Source organism: Nestor notabilis, unplaced genomic scaffold (genome assembly GCF_000696875.1).
Source record: "Nestor notabilis isolate BGI_N333 unplaced genomic scaffold, ASM69687v1 scaffold29348, whole genome shotgun sequence".
NCBI lineage: Eukaryota > Metazoa > Chordata > Aves > Psittaciformes > Psittacidae > Nestor > Nestor notabilis.
Window position 1 is genome coordinate 1 of NW_009941061.1, and position 9,169 is coordinate 9,169.

The 9,169-nt window shown below is 47.1% G+C and overlaps 1 protein-coding gene across 1 annotated transcript; it reads left to right on the forward strand.

Annotated features, from left to right (window-relative positions):
- Nucleotides 1-25: 25 nt before the first annotated feature.
- Nucleotides 26-3,357, forward strand: RPL35A (ribosomal protein L35a). The gene is made up of 4 exons (XM_010020687.1): nt 26-63; nt 1,163-1,315; nt 2,273-2,417; nt 3,302-3,357. The coding sequence occupies exons 1-4, from the start codon at nt 53-55 to the stop codon at nt 3,323-3,325; spliced, it is 333 nt and encodes a 110-aa protein (XP_010018989.1). The 5' UTR covers nt 26-52; the 3' UTR covers nt 3,326-3,357.
- Nucleotides 3,358-9,169: the final 5,812 nt, after the last annotated feature.

The window sequence follows — 9,169 nt, forward strand, 5'->3', positions numbered from 1 at the left end:
GGCTTGTGTGTTGTTTCTAGGCCTGCTGGGACCAGGGCTTCAGGAGGACACCATGACCGGGAGGTGAGTTACCTACCCCGAGATGGCTCTTGGCTCGCTGTTGCACTGTACTTTTGACAAGTCTTGTAAACTGAGCATTTCTGTGAGTGTTAAAGCTGTGGGCAATGATCCATTTTCCTGTGGCAGGTCTTCTGCCCCGTGTCCTGCCGAGCCCCCTGTTAAACGCCTGCAGTTGTGTCTCCCTGTTCTGAAGTCTCTGCCTTAAGCTAGTCGTAGCTGTTCTTATGTTCTGCTACGCTTTCCCTGGCCTGGCAATAGATGTGGAATATTAATGGTGGCTTTGTTAGCACAGTGTTTGTGAACCTCTAGGATACAGTACAGGCTTTGGTATGTTGCTTCCTTGAGTAACGGAGCTACTTGCTATCGAGTTTTCTCATGGATATAGAGATTAAGTCTGAATCATAACTTTTTGTCTTAATATTTAACTGTAGAGTTCGTTTTAGGCATGTGTGAAAGGTAGAACTGAGTAGCTTGGTTTAGTACTGCTCTGTTATGGGACAGTTGCTGAATGCAGTCGAGACAGTCACACTGTGTACATGATGTGTGGAATGAGCCTTGTAATTGTTTTACCTGCATAGTACAGACACGTCTTTGTCATGGAGAATTGTTGAGGAGTTTGTGTAATGTCACTGGTCCGGTGCATGCGGAGCTGTCCTGATAAACTGCAGTTAAGTCCTTTGAGGCAAAAAATCAGCAGCAGTACTATTTTCTATGCGGTTACTGCAACACAGGAGACATGGTTTGTAGTGTATAGAAAAAAAGTAGACGTTTACTCACTACAGAGTGTTTGTAGATATTTGAAAACGTAATACCTACTGATACTGAAGCACTTTGCGTTTAGTATGCAGCCTGTAGAGCCAGAAATTTGTTACAAGCAGATACAGAGTTCTCATAAATTTATCATGTCCCAGTTACTTAGCTTTTGTCTGTTAACTGAATGTAGGGATCTGAAGTAATATGTAAAACCAAAAGTAGTGGGGTTTTTTGTCAGCTAAATTTTTACTGGTGTGGAAATAGCTTCTGCTGAAACAGCACATGGTTTGGTTTTACATTTGATACTTTTGGGTGAATTATAATTTGCAAGTGCTTTCAATGTCTCTAGGCTGTGGTGCAAGGCCATCTTTGCTGGCTACAAACGTGGCCTCCGAAACCAGCGGGAGCACACTGCCCTTCTGAAAATTGAAGGTGTTTATGCCCGTCAGGAGACAGACTTCTACTTGGGCAAAAGGTGTGCCTATGTATACAAAGCTAAAAAGTAAGTTGCCTTTTATTGTTATGCTGAATTAGCCAACTCCTGTATCGGCTTTTGCAAATGCCAGCATGTAAGAAGTCTACTTATAGAGCTTTTGTCAGAACAAAAATAAATTGGGTTCAGCACTGTGTAGAGTAGTTTCCTGAGTTGGTTTTATTTTTAATGTCCTTGGTTGGTTTCGCTTTAATTGGTTTAATTCAGATCATGAAATTATGAAAAACAAATACTGGCAAATACTGAAGGTGGGTTGATGGAGTAGATTGAAGTGAGGTGAGTTTGAGGTGGGTCCTGTGAGCTCTTGAGTTAGTTAAAAAGCAGAATTATTTTGTGGGGCCTGGAGGAATTTGTATCCTGGCATTTGTGTGCCCATATCAGAGCACTGTCCCTACTGTGCTAGCATTGATGGAAGCCTTAAGAATAGTTACTTAATATCTCCCACTTATTTTTTTCTTGGAGTGTAGTTGTTGGAGTTCAGATATGGGAGTTCAGAATTGCCTTGAATAAAATTGATTGGAGTGTTAACTTGACCACCATCATTTCCAAAATGGCATATGGCTTCTCTAAAGCAGTTTTTTGCAGTCTATTCCAATGGCTTAGGCCTCTCCTGCCTTTGGTGTGTCTGGATAAATAGTACAAATAAGATGTTGCATTTTCTTTGGAAAACTCTGATTTTTTGATTATATTATCATCAGTGTTTTACAAATTCTTAACCTTTGTAACTTAATAGTTCTCCACTGGAGCTTCTGATAAATTACAAGCTGCAGTATGTAGCTGTTTGGAAAGTATAGTGAAATTCCCAGGTTTGGCAAATAAAAGTGGAATGTGGTCCAGTTAAAAATGGTTGTGGAATAAAATTACTGGAGTGCCTTAAAGTGATCACATTGTCTGGCCTGTCACTGCAGAGCCCAATACGGGGCTGTGGCTGGCCTGCTCAGCAGCACTTTTTCTCTCTTTCCTTAGCAACACTGTAACCCCCGGTGGGAAGCCCAACAGGACACGAGTGATCTGGGGGAAGGTAACCCGTGCCCATGGGAACAGTGGCATGGTTCGTGCCAAGTTCCGCTCCAACCTTCCTGCCAAGGCCATTGGGCACAGAATCCGGGTGGTGAGTGGATTTATTTCAGCAACAAGATATTTAGTGGCAGTTTTCAGGGAGCCTTTTAATCTCACTTAATATGAGGGAAAACTTGAACTATGGTTTTGTTCTGTCGCTGTTGTGTATTCAGCATGGCTCTTTGGTAAATGCTCCTTCCGGAACTAGGAGGGGTTTATTGGTGGCTTCTTGTGCTGAGGGGGGTCGTCTCATTGGCAAGGGTTTTGTGTGCTGGCTCAGCTTGTGTGGAAAGGCTCTTCCAACTTCCAGGAGTCTTCCTCGGCTCCCTTCTAAAGCTATCTTGATTTCTTTTCCCTGGATCATGTACTTTTGCAGCCTTCTACTCTGATTTCTACCTGTTGATAGATTTTATTCCTACCTCCCAAATATTTGAACTTAGGGGAGTGCTATCCTGACATGTCCACCAGTACCTGTTCCACACTTGGTGTTTTAGCCACAAGGCTTCGGTGAGACTGTCCCTTTAGGTCCCTCACTGAGTTTTGATGCAGTATTCTTCTGGTGATGTTGCCAAAGGAGTATCAGGGTGTACAATCCTTCTATCCTTCTGTTCTGACTTCTTTCTGTGCCTTAGAAGTAGGAGTGGCACAGTTAAATCCTGAAACTAGGCCCGTGAGGACTCTTGCTGTCAGTGAGCAGGAGGGCTGATTGCCGGGGCAGCCTGTACCCTCAGCAAAGTGCTACTTTGAGTCACTGAACTAGTTGTTAGTGCTTTCTAATTCTTGCACCTCTTCTGTGTAAATGGAGGGAAGGGGGTCGCTTTTATAGTAGTTGAAAAGATTGAGGATCCAGATTGCAAGTGCAGAACTTGTTTTTAAAGTAGTACAGTCCAATAACAAGATTTCTAACATGATTCTATCTGTTCTTGTGTTTTGCAGATGCTGTATCCATCTAGGATCTAAATTCTTATTGGAAATAAAATGGAGAATCTGTTTAATTTTTGTACATTTCTGGTTTTGTCCCCTCCACCTATTTTGAGGGACTTTGTTCTTTTTCAGTAGTGTATCAGAGTTCACAGCACAGGGATGGAATAGTGACTCTTAAGCTAGACAATGAAACAGAGATTCAGCTGTGCTTGGCAAGGCACTTGCAGACCAGACCACATTCTGAAGACAAATTACTGGCAGTCTTTACTGAGACCTGTCTTTGGAATCTGAATTGTTTGCAGGGCTAAACAATAAATGTTCACAACCCCATAACTGTACACAGAAACTTTACCCAGAACATGAAAAGTATTTCCTTGACTACCTAGTAGAGGGAAATTCCTTGTTCCTGTTTCTTTTGTACTGGGTGATGGCTGCTATTGAGGCAAAACTGTGTGACAGGACACCAAATCCTAGCAGATGTAAGTCTTAGTTTGCATCTGAAAATAGTGGTTCAAGTAGAATCACAAAGAATGAGACCATATGTACATGGGCAGTGTGCATGCCTCTTGTCTGCTCTGTGCAATTTTTTTTAGACATGTTTTCATAGAATCACAGAATGGTTCGGGTTGGAAGCGGTGTTAAAGATCACCTTGTTCCAGCCCCCTGCCTTGGGCAGGGACACCTTCCACTAGACCAGGTTGCTCAAAGTCCTGTTCAGCCTGACTTGGAATACTGGCCAGGGATGATGAAGACATTTTTTCATCATGCAACTCTAGTTCCTGAGTGTTAATAATTGCTGGTTTCCTGGTTGGCCTTATCACAGTGCGTAGTGTTGAGTGGTGAGGCTCTTTACATCAGACTGTGCCAGGTCCCCATCCTCCTCTTCAGACATACCTTCCTATGCCCCTTAGCCATCCAGAAAGGGATGGTGACTCAAGTAAACATATGGAAACTTAGGACAACTGCCAAGATTGGCAGAATGAGGCACAGCTTTCAAAGGGAATGGGGTCTTGGAGAGCAGAGACAGAGGAAGGTTTGGGATTCCTTGTTGTATAGGGTTTGCTTGGCAAGGTTTTAGTAGTGGGTGGGCTACAGGATTGTCTTCTGTGAGAAACTGCCAGAAGCTTCCCCTGTGTCTGATAATGCAAATGCCAGTTAGCTGCAAGATGGACCCACTGATGGCCAAGGTCAAGCCGGTGACACTGGTAGCGTCTCTGGGACAAGACCTTTAAGAAGGGAGTGAGTTACTGTGCAGAAACAATTGCATCTGGAGGGAGGAGTGACAATATGTGTGATAAACAGCCCTGCAGATGCTTAGGGTCAGTGCAGAAGGAGGGAGGCCCTACACCTGGATCAGTGCAATCCCAGGCACAGCTACAGGCTGGGTGGAGAAGAGATTCAGAGCAGCCCTGCAGAGAAGGACTTGGGAGTGTTGGTTAATGAGAAACTTAACATGAGCCAGCTTCAGTGTGTGCTCGCAGCCTGGAAAGCCAACCATGTGCTGGGCTGCATCAAAAGAAGCATGACCAGCAGGTCAAAGGAGATGATCCTGTCCCTCTATTCTGCTCTCATGAGACCTTACTTGGAGTATTGTGTCCAGTTCTGGTGTCCTCAACGTAAGAAGGACATGGAGCTGTTGGAGCAAGCCCAGAGGAGGGCCACGAGGATGAGAAATGGGCTGGAGCACCTCTTGTATGAAGACAGGCTGAGAAAGTTGAGGCTGTTCAGCCTGGAGAAGAGAAGACTGTGTGGAGACCTCATAGCAGCCTTCCAATATCTGAAGGGGGCCTACAAGGATGCTGGGGAGGGACTCTTCATTAGGGACTGTAGTGACAGGACAAGGGGTAATGTGTTCAAGCTCAAACAGAGGAAGTTTAGGTTAGATAAAAGTTCTTTACAGTGAGGGTGGTAAGGCACTGGAATAGGTTGCCCAAGGAAGTTGTGAATGCTCCATCCCTGGCAGTGTGCAAGGCCAGATGGACGGAGTCTTTGGTGACATGGTTTAGTGTGAGGTGTCCCTGCCAATGGCAGGGGTGCTGGAACTGGATGATCTTAAGGTCCTTCCCAACCCTAACTATTCTATGATTTGTTTATAGGGTGTAACCTCTGTTCAGTGGAGCTCAGAGGGGTACAGTGACTTGGATGGATCCAGGCCAGGGCTGAGCTGGCACAGGCTGCCAAGGGTCCAAAATTGGGGCTGCCTCAGCCATCCCTGGAGGTATCTGGATTTGGGTTGCTGAGACAGAACAAGGTGACCATCTGGTTTGAATTCAGTGATGACTGAACTTCTCACAGGAAGGATCTGTGTCTGGTCTGGTACACTTCAGCGGGTGAAAAGTGTGGAGCTCAGGGGCTAGAAGGGTTAAGAGGAGTCTTGCGGAAGGTGAGTGGATGAAATGGTAAGAGCTGTGGAAGAGTGAACAGGAGACAAGGGGATCAGTGGGACTGGGATGTTCAGGGCAAGGGGATAGGTGGGATTTACTTCACTGGATATTACCTATGCTATTGTTTTCAGGCACCCAAGATCTGTCCATGGATGAAATGCTCAGCACGTGCTGGTGCTCCACAGCAGTGCCCCTGGTAGCAGTCAGGAGCGCTGCACAAGTAAAGCAGGTGCTTGCTTTCCAGCATTTCATAATGATGATGTAGTTTTCCAAAGCAGTAAGTGGAAGGAGGTTTGGAGAACAGGTCTGTGAAAGAGCACTCATGCAAAGGTTGTTAAAGCTTAGCTTGTCAGCCACCAGTTCCCACTCCTTGCTGGCTCAGAGGCTTTTCAAAGTGCCCTCATGAGCACCAAGGCTGCTGAAAAGAAGAGTTTAAGGAGCTAGGCTGTGTCACTAGACATGGAGGCTCAGAACTGCTCTCACAGATTCCCTCCTGTTCAGCTTCTGTGCAGACATATCATCAAAATCGGCACAAGAATCCCTTTCCTGTCCTTTTTCTACTCTCTTCAGAAGAGAGGTCAATCTTGGTAAATGCATCTCTTAAGGGGCCTAATCCAATAGACTTTTGATTTTGTTTAGACTTCAAGGCACTTGAAGTCTAAATTTATTTCTCTGAACAAAGCATTTTCTCCTCCTCTGAAGTCCAGAATGAGCAGATGCTGTGTTTGCTCTGAACAGCCATGGGCATATATAAGAGATGTGATTACCCCCATTTGGGACTATCTGTAGAGGTTTTCTACAAATGTGACTGTCAGATGGGTATTTGAAGGCGTGTCAGGGCTTCTAAATACATCCGTGTATTGCTCAGATGCCTGCCAGAGCTCTGAAGTCAGTTTGTCAGGGATCACAAGTCTTGCTGAGCTCCTGACACCCTCTGAACTGTTTGAGCTGTACCCTTTTAAGTGACACAAAGGAAGATAAAGTTGTATATGTTATTAGACCTTACCTCTGTTAATGAGTAAAGAAATGTAAACAAGGTTGGTTGGGTATTGTGGGTGACACGCACCATTCCAGTCAGCTTCTGCTGGCAATGGTTATGTGTGTACCCAGAAAATAACTAGAGAATTGCAGTGGCCATGAAGAACAAACCTGGTCCCAAATATTAGTTTTTGGAGGGTGTGCTGGCAGTTTAAACATTGGGGCCACTGCAGAGAAATAGCTAGTGGTGCTCCTTCTGAGCTGAGTTAGGAAGATAATTTCATTTTTTCTATACCTTCTCTGCAGGAATAATCTTCATTAATTTGGGGAATCATCTGCTTGAGAGCCCACTTCCCAACACAGTTTGGGGTCTCTGTGCAAGCCACTGGCACAGCAGTGCTTGAAAAGAGAAGAGCCCTGCGAGACCAGTGCTGTAACAGTCTTGGCATATCAGGCAGGGTATCGCTGGCACCACCACACCACAGGCTGTGCTGGCAGCTCATGTGGAATTTAAACATGGGTCATCTTGTAGCAGTTTGCAGGGACCATCCTGCCTTCTTAGAGCCAACATCAAGAGGGCTGGGCTTTGGTTTGTTCCTTGCAGGGAGCAGCCAAAGCTGCTGGTCCCTCTTCCCAGAGACCTTCTGATTGTGACTGGCTTATGATCCAATCTGTCTGTCACCACAATTCTGTAGTGGGGGAAAGTATGAGCAGAGAAACCCCAAAGTGAGGGCTTCTGTGGGCCAGCACCTGCTCCTGTCCCCTCCAGCTGCTGCTCATGTTGCTGCTTACACCCAGGGCTTTTCTCCACAGGATCAGGAGCAGGATTCTGAATAGATTAAGAAAAAGAATTCCTTGTAAATACAAAATCTGGGTGACACTAAGGCCAGACCTGGCAGCTGAATTATGTCTGACTTCCTAGCCCTGCCATATTAACAGCTGCTCTTAGGCCTGCCACCCTGGCACAGAAGCATGGGCTCTTGCAACAATAGACCCTGATCTTTGGAAGAGGAGCCTAATCCGGCTGTTTTATCTCCCCCTGATTTGCTTATCAGCACTTGTCAATGAGTAAGTTCCTTTTGCAAGGACCCAGGACAGAAAGTCTCTCTGAGCCTCGCCTGGGCTATCTGGCACCTGTGATGCTGGCATGGGGCAGTGTTTGCTAAGCCTGTCTGTCATAGCTGGGGCAAATGTTTTCCTGGCTGAAAACTGGTGGCACACAGTGACCTTCTCAACCTGCCACACCTCCACTGTGCCTGAGCACCAGCCTGTGGCACATCCCACACGTAGTGGCTGCTGATCTGTGGGGCTCTGGGGACAGGTAGGCATGAGTATGGGCAGGAAGCAGGCATGCTGGCTCAGCTGCCTTTGTGGCATGAGTGTGCCCCAGTGTGCATGCTGGGAACCACCAATCCAGGGCAGGCACATGGATTTCTGCTTTTGCGTGCCGTGCTCTTAGAGGCAACTCTGACCATCCCACAGAGATGGTTTGGCTCCAAATGGCCTCAGAGGGCAACTGCCCAAGGCAACTTTGAGCTGTTTATCCCTTCCTGGGTTCTTGTGATAGGACATGAGCCGTTTGGTGGATCTTGTTCTGATATAGCACAGGGGAAGTATTTACCATGTGCATCGATCAGAGCTTCCTGGTTCATATGACAGACACGCCAACACCATGCAAGTTTCAGGGCTGGGCACTGCTGTGACATGGCTGTCATTCACTGTCAGCTAGCAGAGCCAGCTCATGGAATACAGGCCCTTCCCTACGCTGGGGCTGTGTAACACATGCCAGCACCCAAACCTTGATTATAGCTCCCTGCAAACATCATATGCTTTGATGGGACATGTGTGTCACTGCACAGCGCTGCCGATGCTGGTGGCTGAGACTATGGACTGCGTTTCGTGTGGAGGGGAATAGATATGGTGTTTGCAGAGGGGAAGCCAAAGAAGACTGGCTTAGGAAGGGACTTGGAGGTGCAGAGTGTGAAGTGAGGACTGCAGCTCAGCTGGGCACTTGTACACAAATTGGGGAACTGATGACCATTGGGGTGGGTATGGGTTAGGGTTATATGTGGCTGTAGCCTAGCCAGGCTGTGCAGCAGTGTAAAGGCACATGATACCAGGGAGGCCACTCCAGCACTGCCCTGGGGTAAGGCCTGTTATACCCGCGGGGGTGCACGATCAGCTGCTCCTCCATTGCGGCCTTGTGTGTACCCCACTTTGCAGTCACTACAGCCTCCGCTCTCTCAGGTTCCCAGCCCCTCCACAGCACATGTTTTTTGCCTGAAGTTTACCACCTCCTCATTGGAAACAAGATCAGCCTCGCAAGAGGCCCGTGTAAGGGCTCTGAGGCTGATTACGTGGCAGATATGGGGGGCCCAGGTACCCTCTAGTACCCTCCCTGCTGTGCCCACCCGGCAGCAGGCAGGGGCTGTTCACTGGAAGGAGTGGGAAGGAGGGTGTGCCCGTCCCGGGACGGAGCCGGAGATGCTGCGGGGCGCCTCGCATGGGGCGGTGTGGG